This window comes from Diabrotica undecimpunctata, chromosome 1 (assembly GCF_040954645.1).
Source record: "Diabrotica undecimpunctata isolate CICGRU chromosome 1, icDiaUnde3, whole genome shotgun sequence".
In the NCBI taxonomy this organism is placed as follows: Eukaryota; Metazoa; Arthropoda; class Insecta; order Coleoptera; family Chrysomelidae; genus Diabrotica; species Diabrotica undecimpunctata.
The window spans coordinates 161,722,152-161,739,600 of NC_092803.1; the positions used below are offsets into that span (position 1 = coordinate 161,722,152).

General features: G+C 33.9%; 1 protein-coding gene across 1 annotated transcript; it reads right to left on the minus strand.

Moving 5' to 3' along the window:
• Positions 1-1,041: 1,041 nt before the first annotated feature.
• LOC140432449 (uncharacterized) lies at positions 1,042-14,736 on the minus strand. The gene is made up of 3 exons (XM_072520358.1): positions 14,581-14,736; positions 7,656-7,739; positions 1,042-1,268 (listed from the first exon to the last, which is right to left on the minus strand). Exons 1-3 carry the CDS (start codon positions 14,624-14,626, stop codon positions 1,120-1,122), a joined length of 279 nt encoding a protein of 92 aa, XP_072376459.1. The 5' UTR covers positions 14,627-14,736; the 3' UTR covers positions 1,042-1,119.
• Positions 14,737-17,449: the final 2,713 nt, after the last annotated feature.

Below are 17,449 nucleotides of genomic sequence, written 5' to 3' on the forward strand. Positions count from 1 at the left end.
CATCTTCTGCTGTTCTGCTGACCTTCCCACTAGGAACTTCACAGAAGTTGCTATTTTCGCAGATGACACCGCAATCTTCTTTTTCTGAAGTCTACTTCCACACAAGCATAAAAAACTTGCAAGCAAACCTAAATAAATTTAAAGCCCGGTTAAAAATGGTGAATTAGAAAAAATGAGGCACAACGTCAACAAATGTAACATTCGCAATGAAATGAGATGGATTCACACCTGTCACACTCAATAATAAGCTACTAAATAAGTCAAAAGGCACAAAATATTTGGATATCCGTCTTGTTAAACGATTAATCTGGCAAACGCATATCGTTTCTAGAAGAAAACATCTTGGTATTAAGTTTAGGCAAATGTATTCGCTGATTGGTAAACTAAAAGCTAACATTGGATAATAAACTGCTCGTCTATAAGATAATGTTTAAATTGATTAGGACTTATGAAATCCATCCATGGATATCCCAATCGAACAATTCTCCGGTGCTTCTAGAATAAAGTGGTAAGATACACAGTGTATATATTAAATCCTTGTCAATAAAGAAAGGTCTCCAACTACATTCAGTAAAAGAAAAGATAAAATATAGTGAACGATTTATTCTCAATCTATAAATCTTATACTGTTCGACAACATTAATAAAGTAAGTAGGTTTAGGACATAGCCCAAAAAAAGAATAAGAAGAAGTAAGTAGGTTAAAATTTTTTAAAGTATATTTCTGACATATTTCTGATAAGCAGGTTTATAAATGGTTAAATTATTCACTTCTTTTTTTGGCGTCATAACCCTGAAAGAGCCCGTGCCTGTCTGGCTATGTCGTTCCATAACTTAGTACTTCCTAAATAACGAAAGGAGGTACTTCAATGGAAGAACATTTTACACGTTATTGATAAAAAGGCACTTCATTTACTTATTTTTATGCACATTAAAAATATAGCTGGAGTTAATAAAAAGTACATAATATTTTACTAAAATGTCATTCGTTCTTAATAATAAATATTTAGTTTGTGTTTATTAAATAAATTAAACAATATAAATCCTCTAATGAAATTGTTATATTACATATTTCTAGACTTATTATAATTTCGAAAAAAGAAATAATTTAGTCAAATAATTTATGGATCTTGTCTAGCCACGGCGTATGATCCCGTTATAGGTGCTTGAATTATCTTCTTCCTCAATGCCACGTACAATATACCTCCTAGGATGATTTGACCAATTCCCACAAGGATTATTATTACATAAGCGGGAACAGCATTTCCACCTAAAAAAGTATTTTAACAATTAATGAAGTAGTAATAAATCTAAACCTATGGTAAACTGGGATTTAAGATAGAATTAGGTTTTTTTTTCGTAGATTAAGAGAAAACTTTTGACAATATATTTATCATAAATCTTCTCAAGCTGGTAAACGTTAATAAAACTAATTTTAATATATTTAATCTTCTTTTGATGCCAGGCTATACGTTTTCGTGCTGGTTGTCGAATGTACAGGATCCCTCTTGCACTCTTCTGATTATTGTGCTAATATGTCGTACTAGTTTTTTATGTATCTGAACCATCCGTATTGCTTGTGCCATTAAGATTGTATGTAATAGCTTATATTTGTCATTTCTTAGAATTTCATAAATATGAAATTGTTCGCTGTTTAACGAGATCTAGTAGATATTCTTAGATATTAGCTCTTGTTAGGACGTCTTCACTTGTAACGTAATGTAATTCTGAGCAATCTTCTAAGGCACTACATTCCAAAAGCTCTCAGACGATTCAGATATCTTACTTTAACTGACTAGGTCTCCCTTCTGTGAGAATTGCTGATCTTTCTGAATAGTCCTGATTTTTGATTTCAGTATCGTTGATCTCAAATATTTGCTATTGAACCCAAATACATACGTCTATATTACTAGATCATACATACCTTACAATGTTAAATGTCTTTGAGTAATCACTGAGCAAATAAAGACACCTTTTGAACCAGCAGTTTTATTAAAAAAAAAGTGATTCTTCTGTTCCTAATCCCTTTTTGGAACCAAATTGAGTGTCCCCTGTTATTGCTTCACATTTGGTATAAATTCGCTTATGGAAGGAAAAATGAAAGGTTTTCAAAATGTGGGCATACAGAAGAATGCTAGTGATTCCGCGATGCCAGAAAATTGAACCGAAATGGTTAACACCATAACGAAAAGAAAACTAGAATATTTTGGATATGTTATGAGAAAATATAACCTGCTGCAGCTGGTACTCGAGGAAAAAAATGAGGGCAAACGTGGACGAGGTAGAAGAAGGACCTGTATAAGATCACTATTTCCAACAGCAGTAGATTTCTAGGAGAACATACCATTTGAAGAAGAAGATGGTGTTCTTGCCAGCAACTGGTATTCTGTCTCTTTGGTATTGCAACGAAGGTATTGCATCAGGTCGCTTTATGATTTTTAAACGAGAAATTGCATATTGCACTTCTGACTAATATCGGTGGTCCAGTTTAATCTGTGATTAAACAGTTCTTCAAGGAATTAGAACAAGCACTGGATACCACAAAATCTAGAGACTTCACAATACTAATGGGAGACTGTAACGCAAAAATAGGACAAGGTAGTTAAGGAATGGGTAAGGTAGTTATGGGGAACTTTGGATTGGGTATGCGAACTGTCAGAGGAGACAGACTGGTACAGTTTTACCAAGAAAAGGACTTTTTCAAAGACTATTTCAAACTCCCTGCTAGAAGATTATATACATGGAAGTCTCTGATTTTTTGCAGTATTAGCACAGAGGTGGGACCTAAAAGCCAGCATATATTCAAGTGGTAACCTGGTAGGTGATTAGTATTAAGTTTGATTTTCTGCATATCTGTGGAGCTTCAAATGTACGAATGTGTGATTGGATTTATTTTAATTTGAACAGCAGTCTATTCCAGTGAGTTCTTCTTCTTATTTAGGTGCCGTCTTCTTAGCGAAGGTTGGCGATGAACTCTGCAAAGTCTTCTCTATTTTGGGCTTTCCTTATTAAACTTTGAAAGTCTAATCCTGTCCAATCTTTGATGTTGCGCAGCCAGGTCATTTGTCGTCTACCCGGGCCGCGTCTGCCTTCTATTCTCCCTTCTATAATAAGCTGAAGGAAGTTATACCTGTCGTGTCTAAATATGTGTCCAAGATAAGACGTTTTACGCTTCTTGACAGTTTCTGTGAGTTCACGTTCTCTATTCATATGCCTTAAAACTTCTTCATTTCTAACGCGGTCGGTCCATGGAATTTTCAGCATACGACGAAATACCCACATCTCAAAGCTCTCTAAACGTCGTAACGAGCTGACTGTTAACGTCCAAGCTTCCACGCCGTGTAATAGTACACTATATACATAACACTTTATCATGCGGTATCGTATGGACAAATCAAGATTGTGTTTCTTGCCTGTTCTATTCTAAATTTAACCTCTTGTTCTTGGTCTAAGGTTTTAAGTATCCAACAGCCTAGATATTTAAACTTTTTCACTTGTTCAACTAGATTGTTGTTCACTAGTATGTTTATAACTGGTGTGTGTTTTTATGAAATTACCATTGTTTTGGTTTTTTTACATTCACCTTAAGGCCGTATAGTTCTCCTTCTCGCACTACTTTGGTTAACAGAATTTGTAGTTCTTCTTCACTGCCAGCAAGCAGTACTGTATCATCGGCATACCTGATATTGTTCACGATTCTTCCATTGACTTTTATTCCTTCTTGTGCTTCATCTAGAGCATGTGCAAAGATGTCCTCTGAGTACAAGTTGAATAATAATGGTGATAGTATACAACCTTGGTGTTTATGGTTTCAGTATCACTCATTTCAGTTCTGACAGAAGCGTTTTGGTTCCAGTAGAGTTCACGTATTGTATTAATGTCGTTTGGATCCGGGTTCTTTTTTTGCAAGCATTCTATTAGCTGATCGTGTTTGACTTTGTCAAAAGCCTTTTCATAATCTATAAAGCACAAGTAGACATCTTTTTGTTGATCCCGACACTTTTGCATGAGAACAATGAAACTGAACAAAGCTTCTCGAGTTCCCATACCGTTTCGAAAGCCAAATTGTTCCGGACCCATATCTTCTTCGCATTTTTTGTAAATTCTGTTATGGATAATTTTTAGAAGTTATTGGGGGCATGAGACTGATTAATCGAAAGTCGTTACATTTTTTTGCGTAGTTTGATTTGGGTATAGGCACAAACGTAGACGTTAACCAATCTTTTGGAATTGTACCAGTCTTGTATATACTGTTGAAGAGTCTTGATAATAGTTATAAATTGTCTTCTTCCAAAAGTTGTATAATTTCACTATGAACGTAGTCAGGTCCAGAGGCTTTTCCGGTTTTTATATTTTTTAAGGCGTATTTTATTTCTGATGTTAAGATGGGCAAGTCGTTATTTTCGATGTTTGTTTGTCTATCAATATTTATTGTTCTATCGTCTGAGAATAGGTTTTGTATGTATGTTCGCCATTCAACGCTTATTTCTTCTATTGTGGTCAGGACTCTATCATCCGTGCTTGTTATTGTGCCACACTGCCTAGCGTTTCTGATCCACACATTTCTTTAATTTTATTATGGAGAAGTCTATCATCATGTTTATTCTGTAGGTCTTCTATCTCTTCGCAGGTTTCTACAAGCCACTGTGCTTTTGCTTCCACTATCTTTTTTCTTATTAGTCTTTGTATTTCTTTATATTTATTCCAGTCTTTGTTCTTGTGTTGTCGTCTCACATTCATCATTTCTAATATTTCATTAGTTATCCATGGTTTTTTGCCTCTTTGATTCGTGTATTTGTGAGTGAGTTCTCACATAATTAAATGTGAGACGATTACAGTAATGTTTCAGATCTAATTTGTATTCTTTCAGGATAAGTGGTTGATGATAGCGCTGCGTTTGCTGCAGAATCGGCGGATTTATTGCTTTGAATTCCAATATGTGAGAATACCCAGATGATTGCCAAGGAGACTCCTTGGGAGACAGGGATAGATAGATAGATGTTAGAGATTCAGTTCAGATAGGTGAAGTAACATGTGTCGGTGTTTATGGTGTGAAGTATTCACAGTAGCTCAGCTGTGCGAATGCTGTAAATTGATGAAATTATCGAGGTCTTGAAAAGGTTTTTCGATACATGACTGCACAACCTACTTTATCATTGTACTTAGAACCGTCAGTCTATATTTTTCAATAAAATCAAGAATAAAAAGGAAAAAGACAGTTAAGATTTGATTTCACGTATAGTGCGTCTGTATATCCGCTTATACGTATTTCACCCTAAAAGGGATCATCAGAGATGGATATTTACAGACGCTCTGAACGCGAAAATAAATCTTTCCTGTCTTGGGAAGCAACTCTAACATGGCTTCGTATGGACGCAAATAGCGACATCTGATAATAAATCCGTAAACTAAGTTTCGAAACCAAATACAGACTGATCAAATCTTAACTGTCTTTTTCCTTTTTATTCCGTTTTACTCTTTATGAGTACTAGAAACCAATTCGCTAAGGATTTTTGCTTAGTTGAGGAGATATGTTGTGGAATGCAATTTTAGATTCCCCATGTCTCTATTAACATTTTTATCAACGTCTGTTTTGCCTTGCAATTCTTAGAAGGCACAGATTAAAGCATAAATCTGAATTTGGTTTCGAAAATTAGTTTACGGATTTAAAATCAAGATTCATTAACCCTATTAAGAAAAGTGTATTTCATAGTTAAACAATTCACATCATGCTACGGATAGTAAGTTAGAATGGTATTTAATTTTGAGAAAGTTTTACTACATGGTTAAAGAGGAGGGATTTTGTTAGGGGCTGTAGCAGTCAAGTATTATTTTTTAATTTATTTTTCAAAAAGATTTTTTATTTCTCTAAAAGTTTTTTATAGTTTGAAAGAGTCAAGTTTTACAATGCTTGTTTTTTTTTAATTCTTTCAGTATTTTTTTTGTATTCGCCTTCATTTCTTCTTAAATTTCTTTTTCGTACGTCATGTCTAGAATTGAATTTGTTATCCATTTTTTCTTAACCTATGCCTATGTTATTTTATTAAACTTCAAGTATATTAGTTCTGATTTCTTTCCACTGTTGTTCTACGTCTTCTTCAATAAGTTCAGTTTTACAATACATTACAAATAGTAAATAACAATATCTAATTTTTATAAACAAACATTAAGTTGTCAAATATATTCAATTGACTCTTTGGTCGCAACTAAGAAATTGGACAGATTACCACTGTAGGATCTTATCGGACATTCCTACACCAGATGTTTAACCGTTTGTCTTGCAGCACCGCAATCGCAATTTAGAGAGAGTATTTTTCCCACCTTAAAAGTAAGTCGGAGCACCTACCACAGATTCGTTTTAATTGGACGAAATCCTCTGGCTTACTTGTAATACATGGCATTCTGGGACGAAGACGGTGCATTCTTCTCAAACTCTTCTCACCAACGGTCGGTTATCCTTAAGTTCCTTTCAATTGGAATTCTTGCAGAGTTTACAGAGTTGTTTCTTGAGTAAAGCCTATTTATGTCTTTGCCGGTGATACCAACGTGAGAGCGGTATTCAGGATCGATGTTATTTTTCTATCCTCTCTACCAAGGGCATGTTCTCGGCGGTCGTATGAGCTTTGTGACCCAGTGCCAGTAGCCAGTATGATGTTGGCGTTGCTTTGATTGTATCTGATATAATACGCAAAGCTTGGTTTAATTGGGATTGGGCGCAAACACGTTTGTTATGCGGGCGGTTGAGCCACACCGGTGCACAGTATTCCACAAAGGGATAAACGAGTCCCAGTGCTGTCCATCTAAGTGCCGCTAAGGAACCTCATGTGGTACTGCATAACTTTTGCAGAATATTATTTAGTGATCAAGTTTTGCAGTCGACTTCGTAAGATGTTCTTTCAAGCTTAGCTTTCTGTCGAGTATCACACAAGTGGATTTTTAATTAGAATTAGGCCAGTCTGTTGTTTAAATTAAATCGCGATATTTCCGACTTGGCGCCATTTGGCTGTAATCTCCAGCGGCGGAAATATCTTGTGAGGGTAACCAAGTCGTTTGTTAGTATTTGCTCAGTAGTCTCCGATTTTTATACTAGTCTTATTACCCATGATGACTTGGAAACGTCTGTTGCATAGCATAGCATTAATGACAGTGATCTTTCTGCATGGAATCGCTCGCATTCCATGCGATAACTGCGAAAACTGGATATTTTTAGTTGTTTTTAAAAGCCCGTTTCTACACAATTGTCAGTGCTATTTTTGAATAATATAAAGCCTTCATACTTTTTTTTACATAAAACGTAAGTTAAAACTACGAAGACTTTAATGAAAAACTGTAAAACAGAATTTAAAAGTAAAAAATAATATTCAGATTCTTATTTGAACAAGATAGTTTCAAGCAGAAAAGCTTATTCAATGTACAACTTAAGTTTTTAGAAATTATAATATAAATTTATTTCAATAACTCTGGTTAGCTGCACAAAAATAATCGTTTTAATATAAAGATATAACAAAAATGCGATTACTATCTTCGTTACGAATAAAAGTTTATTCTTTATTAAGAAAATAGCTTCAGATCAGTAGATAATAACAAAAATATCTCTCCAAATCCGACTGCTAAAGATTTATACATAATATGTTCTATTATGATTTCTAATACTTACGAAGATATGTCCTGGTTATGCTTTTTCTTCCCATCAAAATTTTTCTCCTTCCTTCAACTTCATCGGCACAGAGGGAAAAGAGAACTAAAAATAAAGTTAAAATTGAATAAAAATCGTACCAAAACTAGAAAATTTCCGCCATATTCTACCCTTTATACTACATTAAAATCTTAAATAAATAAATAAAAACTGCTTGAAAACATTGTCGTGTAATGAAATTCCAAAATTGTTTTAGTTCTCATAACTTATAAATATATTGAGACTTAAACTAGAATCATCCAACAATACGTAAATTTCTAGATGTTCAACAGATTTTGGTATGTTATTGAGAACTACTATCTGTAATAACTAATCACTGGGAAGAGAGAAACTCAAGCTAAACCATCCCAAATGAAGACTTAGACTATAATGAAGAGTAAAAAATTTATTAAAATCAAAATTAAAATTAAAAAAGGGATATAATTAAAAACCAAATCGGGCTATATCATAAAGACAAAACGTTTTCGAAATCCATATTCCATCATCAGTGTATAGGTATACATGTTTTAAGCCACTAAATATCTGGGTAAAAACCCGTTAAAAGTTGTAGGTTAAAAGTAAGTTGACATTATTTGATCTTGGTGTCTACGAGGACTTGAGAGTTGCTATCATCAAGTCCTCGTAGACACTTTGTCTCAGGACCAGCAACTTCATGTAGAGTCGTACGTTGCCATGTTATCAAATTCACTGGTAACTCTAACATCTTAGAAGAAATATCAACAAAGACCGAGATGACAATATACAAAACAATATATAGACCTACAGTGACATATGGAGCAGAAAATTGGATATTAAACAAAAGACATCAGAGCAGAATTCAGGCAGCAGAGATGAAATACCTCAGAAGAACGATAGGAGTAAAAAGAACTGATAGAATCAGAAATGAAGAAATAAGAGAAAGACTCAAAATCAAACCGATACTCGAGTCAATCAAAGAGAAAAAATTGGCATGGTTCGGACATCTAACCCGGATGGACAATAATAGACAAGTTAAAAGAGTGTGGGACGCCAAACCAATAGGGAAGAACAGAAGAGGAAGACCCATTAAAGAATGGAACAGTGACATCTCGCAGATACTGCAGAGTAAGGGTAAGACTTGGCAGGAAGCAACACATATGGCATCCAATAGGAAGGAATGAAGGAAGTTCGTTAAGAGCTAGGACACCTCAGAAGACTGTCAAATATTGTAATGTAATGAATTATATTTTAAACGGCCCAACACCGAAAGGTACAAATGGGTCTACTGATTAAGTAAAGTAAAGTCTAACATCTTAACATATAAGATCAAATAATGAACACTTACTTTTAACCTATAACTTTTAACGGGTTTTTACCCAGATATTTAGTGGCTTAAAACATGTATACCTAGACACTGATGATGGAATATGGATTCCGAAAACATTTTGTCTTTATGATATAGCCCGATTGAGTTTTTAATTATATACCTTTTATAAAGGATTTTAATAAATTTTTTGTGACACATGGTATATAGCCAGCTACAGGAACTTAGTTTCCTTGTGGATTATAATGAAGAGTGTTGAAGGTAGTGAAACGTTACTTTTAACTGCAACCATACTATTCTACATAAGATTCCGATAATAATATCTTACTACACTAGAAGGTTCAACAGAAGAGAGCACAATAAGACTACATTATTTCAAATATATTCTACATCCCTGATGTTTTTCGAAATATTCCTAAAATTCGAAATATTCCGAAAGAAAGTATGAAGAAATGGCCATACCAATATAAGATGAATACCAATATAAGAACATTACGGAGTTATCACACAAGATAAATACTACCTCAGTTTTATAATTATAAACTTACATCGGAAATCTCCAATACAGAGAAAGAAAAACAACAAACTTGGGAGGAAAACATAAAAAATTTATTTAAAGATAATAGGGAAGACTTAAATGAAACATTACTAACTGATGAAAATATACAGATTCTAATGTCAGAAGTGAAACAGGCACTTGTAAAAAAATTAAAAATGATCACTGGGAACGCTTTTCGAAAGAAATTGAACATGATTTTTACGGTCTGCAAAAGGAAATATGGCGCTTCATAAGAGGTCAAAGAACGGAGGTAAAAGAACTAATAGAACCAAAACATATAGAAAAGGATACGTGGATTGACTACCTAAAAAAGCTCTATGCAGAGGAAGAACAAACAATGCTAGAATCAGAAACACCAAATATTTACCACAAATGAAGAACTTAATATAAATGTACAGGAAGTTCGGAAAATACTTGAAAACCTGAAGAACAGAAAAGCAGCAGGTAAAGACTGGATACCAAACGAATTACTGAAATATTATGGAGCAGCAATGACAGAAAAATTAACAACATTAACTAATAAAATTATAAAACACAATAAAATACCGGAAGATTGGAGAACGAGCTAACTAATTCTACTATTCAAAAAGGAGATAAAAAAACAGCCAGAAAATTACAGAGGTATAATCTTGTTAAATACTACGCTAAAACTTACAACTAAAATTTTACAAGAGCTAATAAATCAGAGGATGAGTTTAGCAGATGAACAACAGGGTTTTCGTAGTGGAAGATCGTGTACAGATGCAATATTCGTTATAAAGCAAATTACTGAGAAGTCACTAGAGTATAATAAACCAGCATTTCTGTGTCTGATTGACCTAAAGAAAGCGTTTGACAGAATAAGACTCAAAGATGTAATGCATCTTCTGTATAATAGAGAAGTTCCTCTAAATATTATAAAAACTATCGAAAACATCTACCAAAACAACAAAATGGAAGTCAGAATAAATGGACAACTTACAGAACCTATAGAAATAGTCAGCGGAATAAGACAAGGGGATTAATTAATTCCCATGCTCTTCAATTTGATCATGGATGAAATCATCAAAAGAGTTAACAAAGGAAGACGATACAGAATGGGAAACAAAAGAATCAAAATACTCTGTTACGCAGACGACGCAATATTGATAGCCCAAGATGAAGATAGTCTTCAAAGACTGGTCCACAGATTTACCATAAGAGCAAAAGAATTTAATATGACAATCTCATCTCAGAAAACTAAAACAATAGCAAAATAGAAATTGATGGCATCAGTATTGAACAAGTAATGGAAATAAAATATCTGGGAATTACACTGTCTAGCTATGGAGACCTGGACAAAGAAGTGAGAGATCAAGTACAAAAAGCGAATAGACTAGCAGGATGCCTTAATAACACTATATAGCGAAACAGACACATTAACACTGAGATGAAGTCAAGAATTTATAAAGCCAGTGTAAGACCAATAATGACATATGCCTAAGAAACAAGATCCGACACAGCCACAACGCAAAGGCTACTGGAAACTGCAGAGATGAGAAAACTTATAATAATTACAGGAAATACGCTGAGAGATAGAAAGAGAAGTGAAGACATTAGAAGAAAATATAACGTACAGTGTATAAATGAACCAATGAATATTATAAACCAGCGACTCCAACCACTAGCAGAAAATATTATTGGAGAATATCAGACGGGCTTCAGACGGGGAAGATCGACAATGGATCAAATATTTACAGTCAAGCAGGTCTTGAGCAAATCGTGGGAACACGACATTGATGTTCACAACGTGTTTGTAGACTTCAAACAGGCATACGATTCAGTCCAAAGGGACAGACTATACTATATATTGGCAGAATTAGCAATACCACATAAGCTGATTAGACTCATTAAAGCCACAATGGATGAAACTCAGGCATGTGTACGAATACAAAACAACCGGACAGACTTTTTCAAAATCTCGCAGGGACTAAAGCAGGAAGATAGGCTGGCACCAACATTGTTTAACCTGGCACTGGAGTATGCGGTTAGGCAAATGCAAACTGGACGAGAAAACCTACTGACCAATAAAACGGTTCAACTGGCTGCCTACGCCGATGATATTAATATTATGAGTAGAACATCAACAGGAGCACAGGAAGCATACGCAGAGTTAAAAACACAAACGAAAAGGCTAGGTCTGGAAATTAACACAGAAAAACAAAAATAATGGTACAGACGAGAAGAAATATAATCCCACAAAACATTATGCATGAAGATGACATTGAAACGGTTGGAAAGTTTACATACCTGGGAGTAGAAATATATGCCGATGGAGCAGAGGATGGAGAAATACAAAAAAGGATAACGCAGGCAAACAAAGCTTATTTTGTCCTCTCCCATATATTTCGGTCTAAAAGTGTCCACCGAAATACAAAGATGAGAATCTATAAAACTTTAATTCGGCCAATAGCATGTTATGGCAGCGAAGCATGGGTCCTGAAAGAAACATCCAAAAACAAACTCGACACATTCGAAAGAAAAGTACTGAGGAGAATACTAGGACCTGTGAGGGAAAACGGAATCTTCAGAATTCGATATAACAACGAGCTCTATCAACTGTATAAGGAAACACCCCTGTCAGACTTCATTAGAATACAAAGATTGCAATGGGCCGGACATGTGATACGAATGGGAGAGGATAGGCTACCAAAACGAGCACTGAACGCCAGAATGCAGGGAAAGAGACCAGTTGGAAAGCCAAGAAAGCGCTGGGAAGACACAGTAAGCAGCGACGCACAAGCACTTTTAGGAGTCCGTGTATGGAGAAGAGCAGCCACAGACAGACAAGGGTGGAGGCAAAAAATAAAGGAGGCCAAGGCTCATTTTGGGCTGTAGTGCCGTAGAAGAAGAAGAAGTGTATAAATGAATAGACACAAAATAGAAAAAAAATGGAATAACCACATGAGCAGAATGGAGGAGACCCGTGTCGTCAAACTAGCAAGAGATAAGTCACCAATCGGCAGAAGAAGTATTGGACGAAGAAGAAGTATTAATCTGCCAATGAACAAGCAGAATTGCTTATAAAGAGGAAGAAGAAGAAGAAACAGGCAATTAAAACTTCAAAAAGTAGTAAAACGCCAGGTCCTGATGAAATTCCAGTAGATATACTAAAAATCCTGAATGACGAAAATAGTGAGTGTCTAACTAAATTATTTAATAAAATATACAACGACGGTTAAATTATTTTATCTATCATTTTACGCTTACCCAAGAAAAATAATTTTAAATCTTGCGATGAATACCGATTAATTAGCCTCATGAGCCATTCTTTGAAAATACTACTCAAAGTTATTCAACAGCGTATATATAGAAAATGTGAGGAACAATTAGACAACACACAGTTTGGATTTAGAAGTGTGGAATGGGAACAAGAAAGCATTATGCGCAATGACGGTACTATTACAAAAATGCAGGGAAACGTATTCATATGTTATATAGATTTTCAAAAAGCGTTTGACCGAGTTCAACATGGTAAACTCATAAATGCATTGAAACACATACACCTAGATCCCAAGGATTTTGATTTAATCAAAAATCTATACTACTATCAAACAGCGGTCGTAAAGGTGGAAGATAGTGAGACAAACCAAGTGGAAATTCAAAGAGAAGTCAGACAGAAATGTGTGCTGTCGCCACAATTATTTAATGTGTACTCCCAACTAATATTTCAGGAGGCACTATGGGAAAGAACTGAAGGTGTAAGGATTCGAGGGAACTCATTAATAACATAAGATTTGCAGACGATACCACAATCATGGCAGAAAATATAGAAGATTTACAAATTCTTATAGAAATCATTAACAGAGAAAGCAAAAAGATAGACTAACAATGAATATAGATAAAACCAAAGACATGGTGATCTCGAAAAGCCGAAAAGCCCTGTTGACAACATACATCTGACATTGGAGGGTTAACCGTTAGAGAGGGTTGACAAGTAAAAATACCTCGGAGCAATTATAACTCACAGTTAGATCCAGATGAGGAGGTCATTGGGAGGAGGATCGCCAGCTTCGTTAGAAGAAGGCACAACAAGAAGAAGAAGAATATAAAGACACTAGGATTGGAGATAAACAAAAAAATCCGAATACTAACAACCGAAAGTAACAATATAAAACAACTGGAGATACATGAAGAAGGACAAATCAAATGAAAAGACACATTTAGCTATTAAGGATTTATAATATCAAATAGATAAAAAATTAAGGAAGATATACATAATAGACCAACAGGGTATATATATATATATATATATATATATATATATATATATATATATATATATATATATATGGCTAAATAGGTGAACAACCTAAGGCAAAAAAAAATAAAACATCACAAACAAAGTGAATTTGAAAAGTAAATAATAAATAAGAAAAACAAAGACGAAATACAGACAAAAGGGATGAAATTTGTAAGGAAATTCACAAGATGGGACAGAATAAATAAAAGGAACTAAGAAATTAAGAAACATATTGTAATGATCTCCGATACAATCGATTATTTAGAGAAAAACACACTAGCCTGGTATGAACATAAAATTACAGAATGGATGCCGACAGAAAGAAAAAATAGAACTAATCCCGAAGATTGTTTAGAGATGAAGTAGAAGAGGCAATGAAAAGAAGAATAGAAAGAGCTGGAAGGAACTGTGGAGAGAAGTGAAGCTGTACAGTGAAGTCCTTAATAATAGTAGTAGAAAATTAACTAGAAAATGTGTTATAAAGTGACTAATCCATTATTTCTTCCTTTATTTTTAATATTATTATCACAGATCACATAGTAAGTACCTTAAAATGTTCTACATTTAAACTTATAAACCTCTAGAACACAAAAACAATTTTCTACAACTTATCAAACACACTACACAAGAACACCCTAACACTAATAAACGATCTGCCTTTCTCTATGAAGGCGTTGACCTAAACTGAATATTGCAGCATCAAAAAATAGAAAAGTTTTCGTTAAGCTACTTGTTTTATTTCCAATATTGGGTAATTCGGTATTTAATTATAAAATATACTCACTTGCCAAAATAGCAATGTAGTAAACTGTCGATCTTAAGAACTTCATTGTAGTATCTTCGCTACGTTTTTTTCATTACAAATTCACCTGAAATACGCACCTATATCGCAGATCATTAGAAATATTTATCTTATCAAAATTCTGATAAAACTATTTATTGGAAATGTTTCATCTTTGTTGATTTTGTTTTATGTTATCTGAGATGAGTAATAGAGTCTGCTATTAAGACATATTTCGTTTTCGTTTTATAGAATTATACAGATTTCCAAATTATATTTAATAATGAAACACATTCAATAATCAATAATCACTCAAAAGAGCAGCAAAATGCTCTAATATTTGCAGCATGCCTGTGTGTACTTCAAATATAATGCCTTGAAAAAAGTATATAATAAAGTATTTTTAACATCTAAATCTTATCATTTTATTAATTATATCACATAATTAAACTTTTCCCTAACTATATTAAGTGAGATAGAAATCCGAAGACACATTATAAATGATTTTATTTTAATAAAATTAAGTATACAGGCTTATCTTGAGAAAAACAATAAATTATTTAGTCCAGGAAGCCACTGCGCCTCCGCTAAGAAAAATATTCTGATTAGTTTTCTTTGCGCAATTTTACTCAAAAAGGGCCCATTTGAACAAATTTGCATGTTGCCAGGTTCAAAAGTGCGTCAAGAATTGTTTAATTATTTTTTTTTAAACATATTGCAAAAATCTGTCTTTTCACCCCGAACAGTGAACCCCGAAGTTTATTTGTGGTTTTTGGACCATTCTGAACAAAAACGGTTCTTAGCAACTTTTCTCTAAGACGCGCCGTTTTCAAGTTATAAACGATTTAAGTTATGAAAAAAAAAACGCAAAAATGGCCATGTTCAACTTCGAAAAACGATATGAGAAAAGAAAACTTTTGATATTGCCAAAGATCACAAATATTCTTCGAATATCCATTAATAAAATCCTGAAGCATTTTAGTTGATAATATTAATTTAAACCTTTTTTTTTATTCTTAATCAAGCGCTTGTTCAATGATTGCCTGTTGCCACTCGCGGTGTTCCTATATACCGCATTAGAAATGCACCAAAACAGATCTTAAATCTAAAATTTCAACAAATGAGTTGAACAAAAAGTAACATCATGCAATGTTAAGTCTATCACAGATGATGAAGAAGAAGAAAAGATATAAACAAAGAAAATAGATAGGAAGCTACAGAAAAAACATACGTTTATCATAAGATAAAAAGAAAAGATACAAAAAATTTCTAGGTTAAAAAAAATAGAACACAAAATACAATTTAAAGAAGCTCAGTCGAAAGTTTGTAGAAAGATTGCCCAGAAAAAAATCGGTTGCCTGTAAAGTCGGTTTTACGGGCGAAGATTTTACGTGACAACGTCTTTTTCTCGGTAGAATATTTATTGATATGAATATTATTAAATTGCACAATAGGAACAAGGAATTGAATGAAAATAAGAATTGCACAAATTTTAACTATAGAAATATATTTTGTTTACTAAAACATTGTACATGTAAACTTAAACTTAACTAATTTCTATTTGAGTGATTTTGTTGAGGATAGGAGGATGATAGGAGAAATATGAAATCAAAGGAAGTGTTTCTGCTGTAATGTGATTCAACGCGCCTAATTCTCTAGTGCTGCGTGCGCAGCGGACCGATCATGTTTGAGTGGGAGAGAGACGCAAGGCATTCGCCGGTCCGGCGGGCCTCTCTCTCGTTCGGTGACTCACCGTAACAGACGTGAGCGGGCGTTACACTTTTTCATGAATGACTCCGAGCCACAACCTAATTTAAGACGTTGTCACGTCAAAAAAACGAAACTCGATACTTCTAAAAACATCTGCACGACAATGCCCATCCAGCCGTGTTATAGCTCTTCAGCCCAATGCGAACCCTGGCCTCCCTCAGTAAACCCCTTCATTCGTTACGGTCCTCAGTCGTTCTCCTTCATGATATACTGCGAATGAGATTTCTTGCATCTACATTATCAACCACATTATTCTCTCATCGCTTTCTCGGCCTGTCAATAGGTTGCTTCTTCTGCATTCTAACATTTAACGTTTTTTTGAAAACCTGGTTTTTACCATTCTAAATACATGGCCTATCTATTGAAACAAAACATTTTTATAAACAACTCAAACAACTTTTACAATACACCAGGAAGAAAGAAATTACAATATTACTGGACGATTTAAATGCAAAGAGAGCAAAAGGCTTAATAGATTAATCAGCCTAATGTCACAACTATTGAAATCATTTTTAAAGGTTATACATGCAAAAATATTCAGAAAGTGTGAAGTCCATATCATAATCTACAAATTAATAGAGCACCTACCTGTAATTTTAATTAATTACTATTTAAATGGGAATAAGCCACAATTAAAGGTTAAAATACGTTTATTGACGTTTCAATTTCCACTTCGGAAATCGTTCTCAAAATACAAAATGTATTTTGAGAACGATTTCCGAAGTGGAAATTGAAACGTCAATAAACGTATTTTAACCTTTAATTGTGGCTTATTCCCATTTAAATAGTAATTAATTTAAAATGCCACAAGAAAATAGCTTCAGAACAATGTAATTCTAATAAATCGGATATGTTATCTTGGTTGATAGAAAAAAATATACCATTTTTAACATCAATGTCAAAACCGCAACTCTATGAAATTATAAAACGGCACAATTAAGATCATATTCAATATAAATTTGACAAGTTACTGCAAGAAAGTGGACATATTTCCTTCAAACTTCCACCATATTATCCAGACTTAAACCCTATAGAACCGTTTGGGCGTAAATAAAAAATGGAATTGCAAAAAAGTGTTGTTGGAACAGGAATTTACCAAAGT